Below are 23,903 nucleotides of genomic sequence, written 5' to 3' on the forward strand. Positions count from 1 at the left end.
CTGGAGATTGAATCTGTTTGTCAGTCTCTCGGTCCCAGCTTTGATGCACCTGTACTGTCTCCTCCTACTAGATGGTAGCGGGAGGAACAGGCCGTGGCTCGGGTGACTTAGGTCCATGATGATCTTCTTGGCCTTCCTGTGACACCGGGTGCTGTAGATGTCCTGGAGGGCAGGTGGTGATACAGCCTGACAGGATGCTCTCAATGGTGCATCTGTTGAAGTTTGTAAGGGTGTTAGGGGTCAAGCAGAATTTCTTCAACTTCCTGAGGTTGAAGAGGCGCTGTTGTGCCTTCTTCACCGCACTGTCAGTGTGAAGGGACCACTATTCCGCCAGGGCTCTCACCTCCTCCTTGTAAGCTGTCTCGTCATTGTTGGTAATCAGGCTTACCACTGTTGTGTTGTCAGCAAACTTGAGGATTGACTTGGAGACGTGCGTGGCCACGCAGTCATGGGTGAATAGAGAGTACGGGAGGGGGCTGAGCACGCACGCCTGTGGGGCCCCCTTGTTGATCAGCGTAGCGGAGGTGTTGTTGCCTACCTTCACCACGTGGGGTCGGCCCGTCAGGAAGTCCAGGACTCAGTTGCACAGGGAGGGGTTCAGACCCAGGGGCATGATCTTAGTGATGATTTTGGAGGGCACTATGGTGTTGAAGGCTGAGCTGTAGTCGATGAACAGCATTCTTACATAGGTATTTCTCTTGTCCAGGTGGGATAGGGCAGTGTGCAGTGCAATAGCGATTGCATCGTCCGTGGATCTTTTGGGGCGGTATGTGAATTGTAGTGGGTCTAGGTTGTCGGGTAAGGTAATATGATCCTTAACTAGCCTCTCAAAGCTCTTCATGATGATATAAGTGAGTGCTATGGGGCAATAGTCAATTAGTTCAGTTACCTTCCCTGTCTTGGGTACAGGAACAATGGTGGATGTCTTGATGCAAGTGGGGACAACTCACTGAGATATGGAGAGATTGAATATGTCCGTAAACAGCCCAGCCAGCTGGTCTGCACATGCTCTGAGGATGCGACTTGGGATGCCGTCTAGCCCGGCAGCCTTGCAAGGGTTAACACGCTGAAATAACTTACTCGCGTCGGCTACAGAGAACGAGAACACACAGTCCTCGTGAGCGGAGGGGGCCCGCATCGATGGCTCAATGACTGCAGACAAATATAGATTATAAAGAGAAAGCCAACCACGTTGCGGACATCATGAATAAATACAGGTTAATGACATTTTTCTACCATTGCGTGGGGGACTTTTATTTTGGACATTTCCGAAATTTCGTGACCCGGAAATACTTGTTTTAGTGATGCTGACGAGACGCTGGTGACGCTGGTTCAGTATATCTTCTTTGGGGCGGATTTGTTTTGTTTGTGATTACCATTATTTTTTCGTGGACGAAGACATATTCGTTGAATACCCAACTCTCAGTCAACTAAAAATGTCTCAACTACAGTTGCTGCGTGAGTTTTTAAATGAGCGTGTAATGGCTGCTGCTGTCGAGATTTTCGGGGCAGTTGAGAAAACGGTAGCGGAGTACCAAGACGAGAATGATCGGCTACGGAAACTGCTGAGGATAGGTTTGTATCTATATATACAACACAAGCCCGTATGATCGCCACATTCAACGTGTGTTAGAAATATAGTATTTTCGACAGTGTTATTAAGCTGTCAATATTTTGTGATTATTGGTGTCGTAAAAATGTTAGCAAACGGGTTAACGTTAGCTTTTTGCATGTTGGACATTTTTGGGAAGTACTTTTCATAACCTGATGCGCTCTCCTGTTGACTGACTCTTAAAACATGATTCCTCACCAACATATTTTTCAGTGTTTTGACAAAGTAGATTCTCGTTTAATGCTAAAATATATAAAGGAATATTAATAATATACATTAAATAAAACATTAATTTCAGTGATGTGCATTGACATGAACAGTAAAAATACTGTGTTGGTGTTGCAGTGATACACTTGGAATCCTAGTGAAGGAAAAACACAAGACATAGGTTGAATAAATATATATTATATTGTTTATATTAGACATGTAAGATAAATAATTCATTCATAAATACATACAGTACCCGTCAAAAGTTTGGACACACCTACTCATTCAAGGGTTTTTCTTTATTTTTTTACTATTTTCTACATTGTAGAATAATAGTGAAGACATCAAAACTATGAAATAACACATGGAATCATGTAGGAACCAAAAAAGTGTTAAACAAATCAAAATATATTTCAGATTCTTCAAAGTAGCCACCCTTTGCCTTGATGACAGCTTTGCACACTTGGCATTCTCTCAACCAGCTTCACCTGGAATGCTTTTCCAACAGTCTTGAAGGAGTTCCCACATATGCTGAGCACTTGCTGGCTGCTTTTCCTTCACTCTGCGGACTAACTCATCCCAAACCATCTCAATTGGGTTGAGGTCGGGTGATTGTGGAGGTCAGGTCATCTGATGCAGCACTCCATTACTCTCCTTCTTGGTCAAATAACCCTTACACAGCCTGGAGGTGTGTTGGGTCATTGTCCTGTTGAAAAACAAATGATAGTCCCACTAAGCCCAAACCAGATGGGAATCGCGTATCGCTGCAGAATGCTGTGGTAGCCATGCTGATTAAGTGTGCCTTGAATTCTAAATAAATCAGTGTCACCAGCAAAGCACCATAACACCTCCTCCTCCATGCTTAACGGTGGGAACCACCCATGCAGAGATCATCCGTTCACCTACTCTGCGTCTCACAAAGACACGGCGGTTGGAACCAAAAATCTATAATTTGGACTCATCAGATCAAAGGACAGATTTCCACCGGTCAAATGTCCATTGCTCGTGTTTCTTGGCCCAAGCAAGTCTCTTCTTCTTATTGGTGTTCTTTAGTAGTGGTTTCTTTGCAGCAATACGACCACGAAGGCCTGATTCACGCAGTCTCCTCTGAACAGTTGATGTTGAGATGTGTCTGTTACTTGAACTCTGTTAAGCATTTATTTGGGCTGCAATTTCTGAGGCTGGTAACTCTAATTAACTTATCCTCTGCAACAGAGGTAACTATGGGTCTTCCTTTCCTGTGGCGGTCCTCATGAGAGCCAGTTTCATCATAGCGCTTGATGGTTTTTGCGACTGCACTTTAAGAAACTTTCAAAGTTGTTGAAATTTTCTGTATTGACTGACTTTCATGTCTTAAAGTAATGGTGGACTGTCGTTTCTCTTTGCTTATTTGAGCTGTTCTTGCCATAATATGAACTTGGTCTTTTACCAAATAGGGCTATCTTCTGTATACCCCCCCTACCTTGTCAAAACACAACTGATTGGCTCAAACACATTAAGAAGGAAAAAAATGCCACAAATTAACTTTTAACAAGGCACACCTGTTCATTGAAATGCATTCCAGGTGACTAACTAATGAAGCTGGTTGAGAGAATGTCAAGAGTGTGCAAAGCTTTCATCAAGGCAAGGGGTGGCTACTTTGAAGAATCTAAAATCTAAAATATATTTTCATTTGTTTAACACTTTGTGGGTTACTACATGATTCCATATGTGTTATTTCATAGTTTTGATGTCTTCACTATTATTCTACAATGTAGAAAATAGTAAAAATAAAGAAAAACCCTGGAATGAGTAGGTGTGTCCAAACTTTTAACTGGTACTGTACATCAAAGCAAAAACAACAACAACTAAATCTCGACCTCCATCCCTTTTATTGTCACACATATCGCAATAAAAGTCCAGCTCCACCTCCGCCTCTGGGTCCCACTGCACACAACCACAGTGGATCCAGTGCTGGCAGAAGTCGCGGCACCTCCGAGTCACACTCCTGAGAGGAGCTTGCAGGTGGATCATGCTCTCCACAGCGGGCAGCAGATGGTGTCTTCTTACACTTCTATTTGAAAAACAAAATCAAATTGATGAAGATGATTTTGCAAACTTAGAGGTACTACAACGACAATACTAGTTGATACAACTGAGAGAGAAGGTTATGAAGTACCTGAGGGTGGTGCTGTAGGTGGCGCGACAGAGGTGGCTGGTGGAGCTCTTCTTCTTATTAGTATTGTGGCAAGGAAACAAAACACGAAGGGGATATAACTTCTCTAGGAAAACAGCCCTACTGTTGGAAACATACATCATTATGTTGTCATCCAGAGTTACATTTATTTATGTTCCAAGCTATAGCACTCAATATTTTACATGCAGCAGGTTTTTAAAGAGCCAAAGAATTTGGTCTGCTTCGTGTTTTACATTTTTGCCACAGACATAACAGTAACTATTTCATAATTTAACATGTGTTTTTACCTCTGGAGGTGGCAGTTTACTAGCATGTAGAAAAACTGTCTATGTCACGAAAACCGGGAAGTGATTTGAATTTATAATAAAAAAATAGACAAACCTTTTAAATAAATCACTTTTTTCATTATGTTTATTGAGAAGTAATTGGAAATAGATTCAAGTTTTTTTGTTATTGAATTGGAATTTCAGTTTACTTCTTGATTTTACTGACTTAAAGGGGCAATCTGTGACATTTTTAAACTTTAAAATTAATATACACATGGATTCAAGAAGAATTTAACTTATGGATGCCTCGTACTCCAACAGAACCCCAAATATAAGCTTTTTTTACTACAGTGTTTCTAAACAATGTAATTGTAAACAAACACTTCATAGCCTCAACATGGTTAAAACTATCATCATAGCTGGTCAGTCCTTGCACCCATAGCTCTGTCTATGAATTTGAGAGTGGTTGCATTTAGCAAGCCCCATCACTCACCCCTTTACCAAAACAGTGGTGGGGTACCCACTTTGTTATTGTTTGAACTGCAGATTGCCCCTTTCAATTCAAATTCACTGTAACCCTGATGTCTAAAGACTGGATAACCTCAGCCCCCCCTCTCATTCCCTCCAGATTCCTTGCAGCTCTCTCTCGCTGTCTCTGAAGAGGTTGTTCTTCCCGAGCATCAGCACTGTGAGCAGGAGTGGAGCTTCGGTCTGGGGCAGGAGAACACTGAGGCCACACAGATTAAAGAGGAAGAGGAGCAAATCGGGACCAGTCAGGAGGAAGAACAGCTTCAAGAGCTCGTTGATACCAAAAACTCAATATTCACTCCTGCTTGTGTGACAAGTAAATGTGATCAGGAGGACCCCTTGACTCCTCCTCAAATCCAGACTGTGGAGAACAGGGAGTGTGACCCTAAACAAGTGAATCTCACATCTTTTGACACATTGACTCAGCTAAAGGCTCTCAACATTCCCTCTGACCCTCCAGATAGTCAAAACAATGCATCCAGCCCCAGCACAGCTGAAAGCAGCGACCCAATAGGACTAGACAGCAGCCCAACATTAGATCCCAGACCACCATTGGATCACAACCCATTATTGGAGAAACACAGTTCCAATCCCAGCAACACAGCTATAAAAACTATCCTCTGCTGTGACTGTGGCGAAACGTTTGCTCTAAAAGCTGACCTGCAGATGCATGTGACTCTCGCCAAGAAGAAACCCAGTGAATGCCAATTCTGCAAAAAATGCTACAACTCCATCTGTAAACTGAAGGCCCATGTCAGACTGTGTCACAATGGGAAAACCAGCACCTGTCCCTTTTGTGGCAAGACCTTCAAACTAGAAGGAGATCTGTCCAAGCACATGATGATTCACACAGGAGAGAAACGATTTAGCTGTGGTGACTGTGGGAAGAGCTTTAATCGCAAGGGGAACCTAAACCAACATATACGGACTCATACAGGGGAGAAATTATTTAGTTGTGGTGACTGTGGGAAAAGCTTCAGTCACAAGAGGAACCTAACCGAACATGTTCGGACTCACACAGGAGAGAAACCATTTAGCTGTAATGACTGTGGGAAGAGCTTCAAACAGAAGGGACACCTAACCATGCATAAACTGACTCACACAGGAGAGAAACCATTTAGCTGTGGTTACTGCGGGAAGAGGTTCAATCGCAAGCAGGCCCTAACCATGCATAAACTGACTCACACAGGAGAGAAACCATTTAGCTGTGGTGACTGTGGGAAAAGTTTTACTTTGAAGGACTCCCTAAAGAAGCATAAATTGACTCACACAGGAGAGAAACCCTTTAGCTGTAATGACTGTGGGAAGAGCTTCAAACAGAAGGGGCACCTGAAGGTGCACAAACTGACTCATACTGACTCACACAGGAGATAAATCATTTAGCTGTGGTGACTGTGGGAAAAGCTTTAGAGTCAAGGGGAACCTAACCATGCACGAACTGACTGCTGCCCAGTCTGTGACCCAGTCGTAAGGCTTAGCTGCTGAAACATATGAATAAAGTCAACAAAGAAAGAACAGGACTAAAACAGAAAACATTTTAGGAGAAAGAGATCTTCTGTCAGAAGAGCAGGTTGACGTTTAGGGATGAGTCTTGTCCTTGAGGCAGAACTGAGCAATTTCCGCCAGATGGGCCAGCTGCAAAGTCAAAATTGGCTATATTGTAAAAGTTCATGAAAACAAAAATGTATGGTTAGGTTTAAAATCAGATTTGATGACTTTGTGGCTGTGCTAGCTAGTGACCACTATGCAGAGCTGCCTCCAGAATCAGATTCATGATGGAAAAACACTAACCTTTATCAGAAGATGGAAATAAAAAGTCAGGGTTTGGACACAAAGGAAATGTGTGATGGATGTACTTTTGTAAAACATTTTATGGGACTAATAATTCTAATCAAATTCTAAACAAAACGAAACAACTTGTTTTAAATAGGCTATGTCTAAATACACTTTACAGGCACCATAATTGTTTCCTGTGGGCATATAATATTAAAACAAAGCAGACTATGGAGAGTTTTACGCACATCCAAACTTTTCACAGTAGCTGGACAAAGAGAATGTCCACACCGTTTTACTGCTTCCAAATATAATGTTTTATAGACATATTGGAACCATCTTACAGATCGCATTCACACTTCTCCAGAAGTTTAATCATTCTAATAAGTTTGCTTGTTTTTCATTGACTTATTAAAACCAATCTGTTTTTGTTTTTTTCAACAACAATAAATACATGTAAAATGTAATGATATCATAAAATCACCAGCATAAAAAAAGACGCGATGCATGTTGCTGTTGAACCAGCCTCCATTATAGTAGGCCTAGGGTAAGTGTAGTCTACAGAAGGCTTAAAAAATATTAAACAGAAAACAAACTATTGTTAGGGGAAAATACCTTCTTAACACAAGGTTCACCAAGGTTCTCATCTCTCATTTCATGATGGGCATGGACACGTAGCCTACATCATGAAGGGGTTTTTACGCAAGTCCAATTCATGGCTAAGATAAGGTAGGCCTGCTTACAATACATAGATAAAAAGGGAATGTCAGCTCACTGTTTTACTCCTCTCAAATTAGATATTTTAATAAAGCTTTCGTGATGTAAGATTTATTTCCATGCGGTCTCACGAGCTAAACTTTTTATTGATGGTCTTGACTAGCCTACTTGATTACATTGGGCAGGACAAAAAGAAAACAGACTTAGTTGAGTGGAAGGGAGGCTATGCTTGGGTTTTAACCAAATAAAACGAAATGGGGAAAAAACAGTGTTTTATGTTTCTAAATACGAAGTATACACAAATCACAATCTCATCTTGTTCCATGTGCATACAGTGCATTCGGAAACTATTCAGACCCCTTGACTTTTTCCACAGTTTGTTATGTTACGGCCTTATTCTAAAATTGATTAAATAGTTTGTTTTTTCTTCTCTCAATCTAAACACAATACCCCATAATGACAAAGCAAAAACAGGTTTTTAGAATTCTTTGCAAATGTATTAAAATGGAAATATCACATTTACATAAGTATTCAGACCCTTTACTCAGTACTTTGTTGAAGCACCTTTGGCAGCGATTACAGCCTCGAGTCTTGGGTAATTGCGCTACAAGCTTGGCACAACTGTATTTGGGGAGTTTCCCCCATTCTTCTTTGAAGATCCTCTCAAGCTCTGTCAGGTTAGATGGGGAGCGCGCTGCATAGCTATTTTCAGGTCTCTCCAGAGATGTTCGATCGGGTTCAAGTCCGGACTCTGGCTGGGTCACTCAAGGACATTCAGAGACAGGTCCCGAAGCCACTCCTTTGTTGTCTTGGCTGTGTGCAGGGTCATTGTCCTGTTGGAAGGTGAACCTTTGCCCCAGTCTGAGGTCCTGAGCGCTCTGGAGCAGGTTGTCATCAAGGATCTCTTTGTACTTTGCTCCGTTCATCTTTCCCTCGATCCTGACTAGTCACCCAGACCCAGCCGCTGAAAAACATCCCCACAGCATGATGCTGCCACCACCATGCTTCACCGTAGGGATGGTGCCAGGTTTCCTCCAGACTTGACGCTTGGCATTCAGGCCAAAGAGTTCAATCTTGGTTTCATCAGACCAGAGAATCTTGTTTCTCATGGTCTGAGAGTCCTTTAGGTGCCTTTTGGCAAACTCCAAGCGGGCTGTCATGTGCCTTTTACTGAGGAGTGGCTTCCATCTGGCCACTCTGCATGTCCTTCTGGAAGGTTCTCCCATCTCCACAGAGGAACTCTGGAGCTCGGGTTCTTGGTCACCTCCCTGACCAAGGCCCTTCTCCCCTGATTGCTAAGTTTGGCTGGGCGGCCAGCTCTAGGAAGAGTCTTGGTGGTTCCAAACGTCTTCCATTTAAGAATGGAGGCCACTGTGTTCTTGGGGACCTTCAATGCTGCAGACATTTTTTGGTACCCTTCCCCTGATCTGTGCCTCAACACAATCCTGTCTCGGAGCTCTACAGACAATTCCTTTGACCTCATGGCTTGGTTTTTGCTCTGACATGCACTGTCAACTGTGGGACCTTATATAGACAGGTGTGTGCCTTTCCAAATTATGTCCAATCAATTGAATTTACCACAGGTGGACTCCAATCACGTTGTAGAAACATCTCAAGGATGATCAATGGGAACAGGATGCACTTGAGCTCTATTTCGAATCTCATAGCAAATGTTTCTGTTTTTATGTTTAATACATCTGCAAAAAAATCTAAAAACCTGTTTTTGCTTTGTCATTATGGGGTATTGTGTGTAGATTGAGATTTTTTATATACATTTTAGAATAAGGCTGTAACGTAACAAAATGTGGAAAAAGTCAAGGGGTCTGAATACTTTCCGAATGCACAGTATGGACCCTGTGGATCATGTTTTTAAGGACAAGCCTAAAATATTTCAACCCCTCCCATGTGAGCCCAAGCGAGCTGATGTCAGACAGGTAAATTGCTGAACCTGGCGTTAGGGCTGGAAAATGTAATTGGGCCTGTTTTTATGAGGAAATTGCAAACTAAAGTGCGTTTGACACTAGCGCCGCCATAACACCAGCTGGAAATAGAGTCCTATGTGATAAAACAAGCAATGTATAGTGTAGAGAATCATTGTACCATCTAAACGGCTGTGAAATATATTTTCAAAAACCAAAAATATTGTATTTTCAGCTATTTTGAAGCTGGTGTACAAAACCGAAAGTAAAAGATTCAAAAAACTAAACTTAAGAACGGGAAGCATAGAAATAGCGCACATAGAACACATCTACCGCTTTTTAGACTCGCTTTCAATGAGAATGACACATCTATAACCCAAATTTCTATGCGAATTTGGTCGGGTCGCCCAAAAAGTTACATATTGCAGCTTAGATTTTTTCCCCATAGGAATGACACCATTCTCCATGCGCTGTAATTGTATAAACTGATAAGAAATATTGTTAAGAGCATTTACCTTATGATTGCTGAAGACCAATGTGAAGCAAACTCAGAAGCAAATCAACAAACTCACCACCTTCCGGAGACATTTGAAACCCCACCTCTTTAAGGAATACCTGGGATAGGATAAAGTAATCCTTCTACCCCCCCCAAAATTTTTTTTTTTGTAAAGTGATTATCCCACTGGCTATAGGGTGAACGCACCAATTGGTGAGTCGCTCTGGATAAGAGCGTCTGCTAAATGACGTAAATGTGCCCTTGAGCAAGGCACTTAACCCTAATTGCTCCTGTAAGTCGCTCTGGATAAGAGCGTCTGCTAAATGACTAAAATGTAAAATGTAAATGTAACATGAATGGTATTTCTGCCCCTTTCCCACGGTGAAGTATGAAATGCTGTGCCATTATGAAGAATTGTAATTGAATGCTCTTGTAACTTGCAGGACTACTAATAATGTACACTATTCTCCCTATTGTAATTATATTGTACAAAACTTTAAACATTACCATTGAAGAACTGAATGTGGCAACTTTTAGAATTAACTATTGTTTTCTTTTGTGCATAAAGGCTATGCAACAGTATTTTTCCTTGAAGTAGCCTAGGATTCATGAATACTTCCCTTAACATAAATAATGTGTGTTTTAAATCTACCCATGGGTTCTGAAACTGAGATAAATATGCCTGTCTTTCATTAATCTCCATATTCTGAAAGCATTCTCATAATTCATAATTAAAGGCACACAGTATTTAAAGGGATTGCTTTGGATAAATGAACAGAAAAACGAACTGAACGAAAACTGTGATCAATTCAGTCGGCCACTCAGTGGGTGTGTTTTCTGTGGTTGAATTATGCCAAGTTCACGTGCTAGTCGGAACTAGGAAACTTTGAAATGTCCAACTTGCTAACTGGTTGTAGTTATACACGTTCAACCAGTTAGCAAGTCTGTTTTCTGGGGTTGAATTAAATGTATCCAGTGACCACAAGGGAGCCACACCTGCAAATCTCATTGCGCACCTACATAAGGTAAGTCGGAATACCAACTACCGAGAAGTGCGTAGGAAAGCCATGAATTGGTCCCTAAGTGAATAAAGTTTGATTTGATTTGAATGATGTAATTATTACACAGTACAGAGAATTGTAGGAAACTCACAGCTCTGTGGTTTTCAAGTTATTATAAACAGGAATTCCTGGTCGTTTGTTTTGGAATGTCTCTCAGAGTGATGAGAGAATCAGAATGATGTTATTGATCCATTCAAAATGTATACTTTCCAGGAAATATCGCCTTCCTTCTGTCCAAGAGTATTTCTCATTCATTTTGACCTAATGCTGCTCATTCATGATATTGATTGAATCTTTTGGGAAGTAATCACCAAATAAGCCTTCTTCCACCATAAAAACATTTCACGACTGAGACCCTCTCTTACTGACCCCACTGCTGAAACCCTTATTCATGCCTGTTTTATCCCAATGGACTACTGCACCGCCATTCTCTATGGACTCCCCGCCAAAACACTGGACAGACTAAAACACATTCAAAACTCAGCTGCACGAGTCCTCACACACCAGACCTTGGGACCACAACTTTCATCAAACTTCACCATCTACCAGTTCATTACAGGATCATCTTCAAACTGCTCTTGCTCGCATACAAAGCAATCAATGGACTGGTACCCACATACCTCACTGACCTGTACCCCTACACTCCCACCCGTTCACTGCGCTCCTCTGACACTGGCCTCCTCACCATCCCTCACACCAGCTTTCACTCCATGGGAGACCGACCGTGCTTTTAGCAGTGCAGCCCCCCAACTCTGGAACTCCCTTCCTCTCAGAACCTTACAATCCATTCACGCGTTCAAGTCCAAACTAAAGACACAGCTCTTCACACAGGCTTACCAAGATTGTTGTCTTTTATCCTCTGTCTAGTTCACTGGTTAGTCTGTCCTTATGTTTAGTGTACTTTTGTACGGATCAAATTGAGCCCTATTTAAAGTGACTTTGGGTGTCTTGAAAAGTGCTTAAAATACAAAATACAACCAAAAGGCATGGGTTACAGGCAACATCTGCACCAAGCTGAAGGCTAGAGCTACCGCTTTCAAGGAGTGGGACAATAATCCGGACGCTTATAAGAAATCCCGCTATGACCTCGGACGAACCATCAAACAGGCAAAGCGTAAATACAGGACTAAGATTGAATCCTACTACACCGGCTCTGACGCTCGTCGGATGTGGCAGGGCTTGCACACTATTACGGACTACAAAGGGAAGCCTAGCCGCGAGCTGCCCAGTGACGCAAGCCTACCAGACGAGCTAAATGCCTTTTATGCTCGCTTCGGGGCAAGCAACACTGAAGCATGCACGAGAGCACCAGCTGTTCCGGACGACTGTGTGATCACAGTGGGGTGCCAGGACAACAACCTCTCCCTCAATGTGAGCAAGACAATGGAGATGATTGTGGACTACAGGAAAAGGAGGGCCGAAAAGGCCCCATTAACATCTACGGGGCTGTAGTGGAGCGGGTCGAGAGTTTCAAGTTCCTTGGTGTCCACATCACCAACAAATGATCATGCTCCAAACACACCAAGACCGTCGTGAAGAGGCCACGACAACACCTTTTCCCCCTCAGGAGACTGAAAGGATTTGGCATTGGTCACCAGATCCTCAAAAAGTTATACAGCTGCACCATCGAGAGCATCCTGACCAGTTGCATCACCGCCTGGTATGGCAACTGCTCGGCATCCGACCGTAAGGCGCTACAGAGGGTAGTGCGTACAGCCCAATACATCACTGGGGCCAAGCTTCCTGCAATCCAGGACTTATATACTAGGCGGTGTCAGAGGAAGGCCCAAAAAATTGTCAAAGACTCCAGTCACCCAAGTCGTAGACTGATCTTTCTGATACCGCACAGCAAGCGGTACCAGAGCGCCAAATCTAGGTCCCCCCCCCACCCCCATTTGTTTTTACACTGCTGCTACTCACTGTTGTATTATCTATGCATAGACACTTTCCCCCTACCTACATGTACAAATTACCTCGACTAACCTGTAACCCTGCACATTGACTCGGTACCCCCTGTATATAGCCCCGTTATTGTTATGTCATTTCATTGTGTTACTTTTGATTTGATTTCTTACTTTATTTTATTTAGTCTATTTTCTTAACTTTATTTATTGAACGGCATTGTTGGTTAAGGGCTTGTAAGTAAGCATTTCACGGTAAGGTACCTGTTGTATTCGGCACGTGACAAATAACATTTTATTTTATTTGATGATTTACAGTAGACTCCTGGTAAGTGCATTTTGTATAAATTTTGCTCGATTCAATCTGTATCGCGGAAGTTCAGGTTTACAGTGTGATTGAAATGTAAAGGCAATGTTAGCGGAGACTGCGTTCACTGTACACACTATATATGTCAGCTCAATTGGAAATTACCTTTTAAAGTTTATATTGCTTAATCTGTTACGCTTCAGCGATACAGATTGAAGAGAGCCCTCTGTGTCAAGTGCATTACACAGTTTTTCCGGTCCCAATTCAATAACATTCTTTGTAAATTTTGTAGATATATGCATTCTCTGGTTTAGCACACACTGACACTTCTGTCCCAAATCCGTTTTTCAGCAGTCACCTGTGTTACATTGGGCTTGTTTGAGTGGAAAGGCTAAAGCAACCGACTGCAGACGAAAGTTGAGAACTCAAGTTGGGGAGGTGCATCTGCTAAAGCCGAAAGTTGGACACTGATGTGGTTTCCAACAGCAAGGCTCAGTGCAACATGGCAGTGTTACTATTGTTTATAAACGTTTTTCTTTGTAATGTTGAAATAAACATGTCTCCAACCCCCATATCACACACTCACAAACTGTAAATATACTGTCTGTGTGTACATTGTATTATAAATTGGGGAGAGAGAGCTTCAAATATCACATTCATTTGTGCATGTCTTCTGTATACATACACTGCTCAAAAAAATAAAGGGAACACTTAAACAACACAATGTAACTCCAAGTCAATCACACTTCTGTGAAATCAATCAAACTGTCCACTTAGGAAGCAACACTGATTGACAATACATTTCACATGCTGTTGTGCAAATGGAATAGACAACAGGTGGAAATTATAGGCAATTAGCAAGACACCCCCAATAAAGAAGTGGTTCTGCAGGTGGTGACCACAGACCACTTCTCAGTTCCTATGCTTCCTGGCTGATGGTTTGGTCACTTTTGAATGCTGGCGGTGCATTCACTCTAGTGGTAGCATGAGACGGAGTCTACAACCCACACAAGTGGCTCAGGTAGTGCAGCTCATCCAGGATCGCACATCAATGTGAGCTGGTGCAAGAAGGTTTGCTGTGTCTGTCAGCGTAGTGTCCAGAGCATGGAGGCGCTACCAGGAGACAGGCCAGTACATCAGGAGACGTGGAGGAGGCCGTAGGAGGGCAACAACCCAGCAGCAGGACCGCTACCTCCGCCTTTGTGCAAGGAGGAGCAGGAGGAGCACTGCCAGAGCCCTGCAAAATGACCTCCAGCAGGCCACAAATGTGCATGTGTCTGCTCAAACGGTCAGAGTGGAAGTTACAAAATGTGCCTCTCAATCTTCTGTCTGATGCCCTTCCCCCACACAGGACACAGTCATGTTTCTGGTGGGCTACACAATGAATGATACAAGTTCTGATCTCAGTGGAAAAATAGTTTCACAGAATGGAAAATGACAGGTTATGCAAAACATGTCCTGATTATGGCCTTTAATAGAGATCGGGCCTCAGGGCTACCATAGTAAAGATCAATCAAGTCTGTTCTCAGGTGAGCCTTTAGGCTTTAACCTTTGTTTTGAAGCAATCATTTGACTTGTATGGTTCCTCCTCTGCGTATTCTCTGATGACTATTCAATGCACTTCTGGCACTAAAGTGTCGTATCGGGTGAATGGTGGCAATTATTGCTGATAAACAAAGGAGTCCGCTCATACTGAACTTTGATCATAAGGTTTATTCAGATCACAAGCTTTCAGCATAAGTTACAGGTGACATGCCCACCCGGAGAGCGACGCCTTAGAATGGCCGTTCTGCCTTCTTCTTCGTTTAGCCCCTACTTATAAACAATGCAAAAAGATGCTCCCTCTTCTGGCCAATCACCAGTCTCCCCTGTCTACAACACACTTCCTGTCTGTTGTATGTGGCGTTACACTAAAACATTCCCTCTTGATACTAAAATTAACGTCCGTACTGGTTCCACTTAAAACATTTAACAAAGGCATAATCCTAATACACGACATTTCCCCCCTTCGAGACGAACTAAAAGTCTCGAAAACAAACAGAATAGGATTATGACAAGTGACAATTTATCTTATTGAGTATCTTTAACATTAAACCAAAAAACATTATTCTCTAGAGTGTATATACCTTTCTATGAAATATGAATAACTGTTTATGAAGTGTGAATACATTACTATGAAATATGAACAAATCTTTATGGAGTGTAAGAGCGAAAAACTGTCCGGCAACCTTCGTTCCAAATCCATCCATCAATCAAGACAGTAAAATTCTCTCACGGTCCCTCTGCCCCAGGCAACCACCTCGGTACTCCCGATAAACTCATAAACAATGTAAATGCATTTGAAACTATGATGCAATTAAATACACATTGTGACGTCACGAGAGGCTACACAGCTTTCAGCGGGATTGCTCAAGTAGTGCAAGGAGACAAGGTTCAAACAAAACAAGGATTTTATTAAAGGTCTTGGGAAATTAACGAAAATATAACAAAATTCTGTTCTCTTGTGGCTCTTTAAGGGTTAACAGTTCAGGGATGTCTCTTCCACATCCAAAATCATAATTCTCACTCGCTCAGATAACTTTTCCCCAGCCTTACTGTAGTCCACGTTGCAGCTAGTGGCCAACCCAGCAAAAAGTCCTTCCAAATGTCTCTCCCGTATTTCCACAGGCGAATATATCCAAAGGTGAGTATTTCCCAAAGGTAAGTATCTCCAAATCCTTATATTCCTCATGGAAGTGGACGTGCAGCACTCTTGTCCTCCAGAGAGCCCAGGTTGGAGACTGTGTTTCTTCACAACCCACACACTCCCTCTCAGTGTCTCTTCCCTTCCAAAAACCTTCAGCTCATCAGCTCCTGATTTGTTTCAGCTGCGTGGGAAGATTGGCCATAGAGGGGTGGAGTTCCCGACCATACCAGCAGATGGAGCCATAGCTGTCTGGGTTTGCAGCCATCTCAGGGGGATGTAACGTCCCTCCAGGACACAGCCTCTCGTGACATCACACATCCCCCTCCTCGGGACCGACGTCCTCGTCGGGGTAAAGGCAGCGAAGAAGGCATCACGCCGGGAGAGGGCGTCCGCATTGCCGTGGTGCTTGCCAGCCCATACTGGCCTGTGAGAGGGGGAAGCTCTTGGGTGCCTGGGACGTCTTCTTCCCTGGAGAACGGAGCACTTTCCTGGGCTGCGTTCTCTTCTCCCGTATCCGGACCAGTCTCTGTGTCGGTCTGGGCACCTGCCATCCCTATCAGAGCCTCTCCGTTTCCGAGGTACTCGGGTTATCCTCTCCTGAGACTCTCTCCAGAGTGGGTAAAAGGCTGGGCAGTCTCGTCCAATTAGGACAGGGACGGGGAGGGAATCAACCACCCCCGCCGTCGTGTGTATGGTTCCCCGTGTGCTGGTCATTGTAAGTTCAGTAATGGGGTATTCTCTGGTGTCTCCATGGACACAGGAAACTGGGAGGACTTTCCCCGGGGTCAGACACGTTGGGCCCACCAAATCCTTACGCACCAGGGTGGCCCGGCTACCAGAATCTAGTAAGGCCTCCACATCATGGTGATTCACAGTTACCGGGCAGGTGGGGGGTCGATCTGGGCCGCCCTCTACGACTCCCAAGAGCGAGGCAAAACGGTGTGTGGGTGCTGAGCTGGAGGACTCCGCAGTGGGCATAGGTTCATCGGCTGGTTTCCCACACTGCCAGGAGATATGTCCCATCTCCCCACACCGGTAACACTGTCGAGTTTCCCCCTCCTGGTGTACTCTTCTTGGACCCGCCTGGTTTCTGGCTCCCCCTGGAGCCGGGATAAGTCCTGACGTGGCTGGGTTCGAGACCTTGGGGTCCTTTGGACGGGTTCTTCCCATTTGTGGTGGGGCCGCACTCCTGGGGTCTTTTCGGGAAGCATTCAGCATCTCCGCTGTGGCCTGGTACTTTTCCACAGCTTCCACGGTCAGATCAGCCGTGGTCAAGGCCTGTTGACTGATGAACCGTTTTGCCTCATAAGGCAGGGCGCGTAGGTAACGATCCACCACAACGGCCTCCACCACCGCCGCTGCTGTATTCCTCTGCGGATCCAGCCATTTCCTTGCGATTCGGACAAGTTCATGCATCTGCGCCCGAGGAGGTTGGTCTGGTTGGAAGGTCCAGCTGTGAAAGCGTTGGGCCATACCAAACTTTGTGAGTCCATATCTGCTGAGGATCTCAGCCTTCAGGGCATCATAGTCAGTAACCTGGTCAGGGCCCAGGTCCCGGACAGCATTCAGCGATTCCCCGGTTAGAAAGGGGGCTAACAGACCAACCCACTGTTGCTTGGGCCAGGCTTCCCTAGTGGCCGTGGCCTCAAATGCATGCAGGTATGCCTCAATGTCATCGGTAGCTCCCATCTTAGATATAAAGTCACTTGCCTTTATTGGGCGGGTATTTTGGACAACCCTCTGTCTCTGCAACTGCAATTCCTCTGCCTTCAGAAGGTTGGCTTTCTTTTGCTCCTCCAAGAGAGCCACGTTTGCTTGCATCTGGGCTTGCTGGCCAGCAACAAGGGCTTTCAATATGTCCTCCATTTCAGTCGGCGGGGAGCCTACGGCCAACTTGGAAAACTGGGTGATCAAACCTTCGGTATCCTCCTCTGACATGCACTATTAACGCTTGAGTATGCCCGTATTCTCCACCATCTGTGACGTCACGAGAGGCTACACAGCTTTCAGCGGGATTGCTCAAGTAGTGCAAGGAGACAAGGTTCAAACAAAACAAGGATTTTATTAAAGGTCTTGGGAAATTAACGAAAATATAACAAAATTCTGTTCTCTTGTGGCTCTTTAAGGGTTAACAGTTCAGGGATGTCTCTTCCACATCCAAAATCATAATTCTCACTCGCTCAGATAACTTTTCCCCAGCCTTACTGTAGTCCACGTTGCAGCTAGTGGCCAACCCAGCAAAAAGTCCTTCCAAATGTCTCTCCCGTATTTCCACAGGCGAATATATCCAAAGGTGAGTATTTCCCAAAGGTAAGTATCTCCAAATCCTTATATTCCTCATGGAAGTGGACGTGCAGCACTCTTGTCCTCCAGAGAGCCCAGGTTGGAGACTGTGTTTCTTCACAACCCACACACTCCCTCTCAGTGTCTCTTCCCTTCCAAAAACCTTCAGCTCATCAGCTCCTGATTTGTTTCAGCTGCGTGGGAAGATTGGCCATAGAGGGGTGGAGTTCCCGACCATACCAGCAGATGGAGCCATAGCTGTCTGGGTTTGCAGCCATCTCAGGGGGATGTAACGTCCCTCCAGGACACAGCCTCTCGTGACATCACAACATGTAAGCCCCTGCAAACAAAATCCTATCCAAAAAATATCCACTCCAAGGCTGGTCAACCCATTGGACCCTATAGTGGACCTCTCCCTGCCTAGACTCCCTGTCCCTAAGCATTCACGAAATAAACAAAAACATCTAAGATCCTCACATGTATTCAATAACATCAAACATCATTCTACAAAAATCAATACCTAAGAATATGACACAATTATGTATTACACATGCAAATATGTCTATATTTCATTGCAGACACTGGAATGTAGTCCACTACACTTCATCTCCCCGTAGTCTCGACTTCCAATGTATTGTTGATGATGGAATCAGAATCTTTCCACACCCTCCTTGTTTCATCTCCTCCAGTCATATTGTCCCTTCATATTGTCCTTGTTTGAGTATTTCAATCTCCATATGTTCCCCAAATGCTTCTGGAAGAAAAGGAAAAAACAAACAGTATCTTTTGCAAAACAACACTTTCAAATTAAACATCAATATCAACTAAGAATATAAAAATGATATATAAATGATGTATGAATCACATTAACCCATTCCCCCCTTTGATTCATAAAATCATACCAAAATCACCCCAATATTGAAAAATAAAATAAATAAAAAATAAAAAATTGGAAAAATGATCAAATAATCAAAAAGGATATTTATCCATCCAGTTCTACTTGTCCATCTTCATCCAGATCAGGAACAGTCAACACCGGCATCTGAGTGTTGTCTCCAGGCATCACTCTCCAACCTATCTCAATATCATAGCTTTCTCAAAGGTTAGTAACAAATTACAAACATCACGCACAGTGTTATCAAAGCTGCAACTAAAATCTGAACCATCACTGCCCCTACTGGGCCTACCTGATCTTGCAACCAAGTCTTCGCTGACTTCCAGCTCCTTCAGATATACCAAATGCATCCCTTATATTCTTCAATGCATATATAACCCTAGTGATAATATCTGAACTATCTGGACTCAAAGTATAACTAATATTATCAATATGATCTTCCCAAATGTTACACCATACCATGGAAAAAGTCCCCCCTTCTCCCTTAGACTCATCCTTCAATGATAGGCTTGAAGACTATGACATGTCTCCATGTCTCTTTTCATCCAATTTCAAACCTAGCTTCAGATTTCTGTGTCCGGTGCTACCCCTCTTTTAATGGTAAAAACCTCATATGGAAGCTTCAACGTTGACATGTAACAACATCCTATCCATCAATAGGGTAAGAATATATATTTCATCACCACAAACCCTCAAAATAGCTCTAAAATTCCCCATAGTCCCATTGTCAGGCAAAAGCTAATCTTTTAACCATCAAAGTCCTGCTCTTCTTACTACCTGGTACATAAAAAGTTACATTATATTTGTCATTACTACCCTTAAGGTCATGCATACCCAAAGTTATCATATAACATTACAATCTGATATTCCCACAAACATACCCCTTACCTCATATGTTTTATTAGAACAAAACAACTTTTAGCCCTCAATGGTTACACCTCAAACGCTCCAGGGTTCGCTGTTACCTGAGTTTCCTTCCCATCTAACAAATGCACACAAGTTAATTCACTTAACCCAATACCACCTAACCCTAGGCTTAAACAAATGTTTTGACAACGACATTATTTTATCTGTTACTGACTGTTGCTGATACCACAGTCATGACAACGCATAAGACTGACACACACTTGATAGAGGTCGAGCGACCGCCTCTAACATGTTTGACTGGAATTCTCAACAGACATGGACCCTCAAGATTCCTCACTGATATTACAGAATGAGCTGCTGGAACCTGCCCATCTATCTCTAATTTTCACAACAGAAGAATCAAACCACTCCATTTAGTTTCTCTCTTCCCTAATGAGCGGTACTGATCAGATACCTCTCCTTGTCTGTCATTAAAATCAAAGACCTCATCCTGTACCTCCATGATGAATCTATATTCTCTCCACTACTATCTGTTCTCCTATTTTAACCCTATTCGTACTATCATTGACAGCACTCTCCATCCGTAACATAAACCCCTGAGTCCTTCTTGCTACCCCCTTTAATTTCAGAAAAGTTGATGTCGGTGTCATACTTCCTAAGATTTGCTATTGCCATCGTATCATTAATCCCTTTCCACAGTTACCATTAAAGTAGTTGACTTAGTTGATGTATTAACACTCTTAACTACTTCTAGTGCGAAAGCTACCGATATCCTATGTGTATTATTTACTGTTGGAGTGTCTACTGTAATAATATACTTCTCCTGACCTCCTTTGGTGACTGCGGAAGCTTCGACAGACTTCAAATCTTCCATTATAAGCGTCACATTACGAATTACATAGCCCTTTTAACCAATAATTCTTAACCGGAACAAATTTTAATGCTTGCACTAGATAAGTACACATATATTCTCCCTGCTCTTTCTCTGTAACATTATGCAAAATAAGTGAACAGTCACTCATAACCCTCTTCCACTTCATATCGTTGTACAAACTATACCTCCTTTGACTAGGTGCAGCAGGTTCTACATCTGGTCCTGATAACAATACTTCTTCTCCATAATTATCTCTCCATGTGGGAGGAACGTCCCCATCCTAACCCTAATAAGTATTTTCCCTCTAAAATTGGTGCTGGAGCCATTGGCTCCCTTATAATCAAATGCGATATATTTATGGCTTTAATAACTATCAATGTTGAAAGAGTTAAATTGCTTCTCACTGTTGTTATAATAGACTGAAGTGTTAATGTCCTTAGTTACTTCATCTAGTTTCCCCAAAGCTTTGAACTCTTTGCTTGTACTTCCATCTATCACCACTAGTGTCAAATGACGTCAATGTAACTTACATTCACTCTCTCTCTCTACTCTAAACCCTAACTTTCAAACTTTTGATTATAAAAATACACCTATAATTACCTTGATCTCCCTACTCTAAAGTGTCCTTCACCATTGTTCTCTCTCTTACTACTAACTTTGAAACTTAGCTTACTGTCTTAGAGTTCCTTCAACCTAGTTCTCCTAACTTTTTAATCTAATCTTTTCTCCTAACCTTTAAAAACATTTTCCACTGATTTATTCACAAAATCCCTTTACCACCAATTTTTAGGATATGTGATTGGGAAAGTCCCCACCTGCTTCTGACTTCTTTACACACAGACTTGGCAAACGACTAAACACCTTTTAGCCTAGCCTGAAATCTCTTGGTGTAAGAATGTAACCCAGAATAACAGTCACCCCTTTTAACTTTATTTTCCAGACAGATTGTCTAATAGGCAGTCTAATAGATTATCATCCTTCCTATGATATTATCTTTTTAAGCCAATATGATTCCCAAAAACCCTACTTTTTTTTAACATCTTCTACCAGACAGCCGTTTAGTGTACATCTTATTGTACAATTCAATTTAAACAATGCATCTCTTCCCAACACTGCAATAGGTATATGTTATAATATTAGTATGTCTATTTTAATTTCTCCTTGATTTTTTATAGCATAGCTCAATTGGTTCCCTAAGAGTAATTAACTGTTTTACTACCTCAACTCCCTATCCTAATTAGTTAATTTTACATAGTGAGATGTTTAACCTCTTTTAGGCTCAACACAGATAAAAGCTTTTACACTATTCACTATCACTTCTCATAGTCCTCTGGTTTTACTTCAATTGTTAGATATTTTCTCTTCTTCTCTAATCGATGCTATCAGCTGACACCCCCCTTCGTATCTTCTAGGCACTCTAGAATCCTTAGGGTTCACCTGGAGAACAGGTGATCTTGACTGGCCCCTGTATCTTCCTTAAAAATGTTCTCTGTTGTTTCCTCCTGACTTGTTGCACTCACAGGTAAAGTGACCAACCTGTCCACAATTATAACCGTCTTCTGAAAGTTGCTGGAAGTGTAGCTGAAATCTTCCTCCTCCTTCTAAGCCTTCTCGTCCTCTTCCTCTCCAATTCTGTGTCTGTCCAGAAACTGGCTGTGGATATGGAACACCTGGTACCCCCCTTGGCTGGTACAATTGCATTTGATATTGTTCAGTTGAAGCTGTAACAGTGATTGTTGATTTGGTTCACTCTGATTCTTCCTAACCAAAGCTTCTCTTCTCCACCAGTTGTATGATTGAGTTTTCTGAGAGTTTCTTGATCCTGTTCTTTCTTGCTGTTGACATATCAGGATTCTTCAAAAGCTTATATTCTAAGTTCTGTCCTCAAAATATCATCTTCCATCATCTTCTTACTTTTCTTCTGTGCCAGTCCTTGTAGGACAAACTCCTTTTGAATACACAGCACCTTTAGTCTCCTCTTTATCGCTGTCTTCATCTGAACTCGAATCTCTTGTATCCTTCTTCCTTCAACTTCCATCAGAGATCAAATCTCTAGTATCCTTCTTCTTTCCTCTCTTGCCAACTTCCTTCTGATCACAGAGTCATATCCACCCATGACCTCTTCTCAATCACTCTCATCTTCATCATCCTCGTCTTCTTTAACCTCACTCTTCTCTTCCAGACATCTCATTTTCTTCCTTCTGGAGTTTTGGATTCATCTTCATTGTCGTTTCTGCTTGTCCTCTATCTATTATTCATCTTCATCTCTGATGCAACAATCACCCTCCTGGATGATCACCGGAAGCTGAGGATAAACATCCCTAAGCTCTACTTCCTTCTCATAAGGTGGGTGTTTTTTCGCTGAATCCGTATGTGAGAAAGGTGTACTCACTTCTGCCATTAGTTTTCCTGTCGCCTTCTCTATACCTTTGTTTATCTTATTGCTGGAATCTTTTATCAGTTTTTGTTTGAGAATGAAGGGCAACTTTTGTTTCATTTGCCGGATAACCTAACAATACTTTAGTTAAAGGATTACTATTTTTCCCATATCAACCAGTGTAATCACTTTCATAGCCTTGCTGTCCTTTCTCCCCATTGTAACAACCCTTTTATATTCCTTTATCGTGAATTATTTTATTTTTAGACTATATAGCCTATGGCTTCCCCCCTTTAATTATTAATATAAACCCTTTTTTTAAATAAATCAATTAAAAATCATGAATAATTAAAACCAATTTTTATTCCTATATCCTATGTCACCAATTTATCAATTAGTGGTGGCTATCTTACCACAACCCATCAAATGCAAGTAGTCAACTTCAGACTACAATACCCATAAACAAAGCCTGTAACCCCTTGCTCTATAACCCCTTGCTCTATAAGCACCTAATTATCTTAAATTTACAGAATAATGTCAGTCCTTGATTCCCAACACAACTCCAATCAACCCCCGTGATGCACATAGTCTCCAAAATGCAATTTTTAATGAATCAGTTTGCCAAGCCTATGTGAAATTGTCATAACATCAAAGAAGATTTTGTAACCAGACCAGTCTCAAACCCTTTTTGACTTGATCCTCTGCCGCGTCACGTGACGCTACGTCAGCACCCCTCTCCTTCTCTCTCTCTCTCTCCTGTCGTCTCGTCCTATCGCCTCTCATATGACAAAAACAGAGACACAGAAAAAGATTTTAGTAGTTACTGCAATCACTGAGTTATCTCAACCATATTCAACATTCCTTCGTTCACCCATTATTCACTCTAAGACTAAACTCAGAACTAAATAGATCGCTCAAAAACATTTTTATTTTATTTTAATCCGTCATTTAATTTAAT

At 42.5% G+C, this 23,903-nt stretch overlaps 1 protein-coding gene across 1 annotated transcript; it reads left to right on the forward strand.

Moving 5' to 3' along the window:
* Nucleotides 1–1,306: 1,306 nt before the first annotated feature.
* LOC311117934 (uncharacterized protein) lies at nucleotides 1,307–6,656 on the forward strand. The gene is made up of 2 exons (XM_084192827.1): nucleotides 1,307–1,575; nucleotides 4,890–6,656. Exons 1-2 carry the CDS (start codon nucleotides 1,437–1,439, stop codon nucleotides 6,161–6,163), a joined length of 1,413 nt encoding a protein of 470 aa, XP_084048953.1. The 5' UTR covers nucleotides 1,307–1,436; the 3' UTR covers nucleotides 6,164–6,656.
* Nucleotides 6,657–23,903: the final 17,247 nt, after the last annotated feature.

Source organism: Coregonus lavaretus, assembly GCF_964263955.1.
Source record: "Coregonus lavaretus genome assembly, contig: HAP1_SCAFFOLD_3807, whole genome shotgun sequence".
In the NCBI taxonomy this organism is placed as follows: domain Eukaryota; kingdom Metazoa; phylum Chordata; class Actinopteri; order Salmoniformes; family Salmonidae; genus Coregonus; species Coregonus lavaretus.

Excerpts from the sequence above, each read along its gene's own strand:
- LOC311117934 (XM_084192827.1), top strand. The coding sequence starts at position 1,437 with ATGTCTCAACTACAGTTGCTGCGTGAGTTTTTAAATGAGCGTGTAATG. Across the intron at positions 1,576-4,889 it reads ACGGAAACTGCTGAGGATAG|ATTCCTTGCAGCTCTCTCTC; the intron begins GTTTGTATCTAT and ends CATTCCCTCCAG.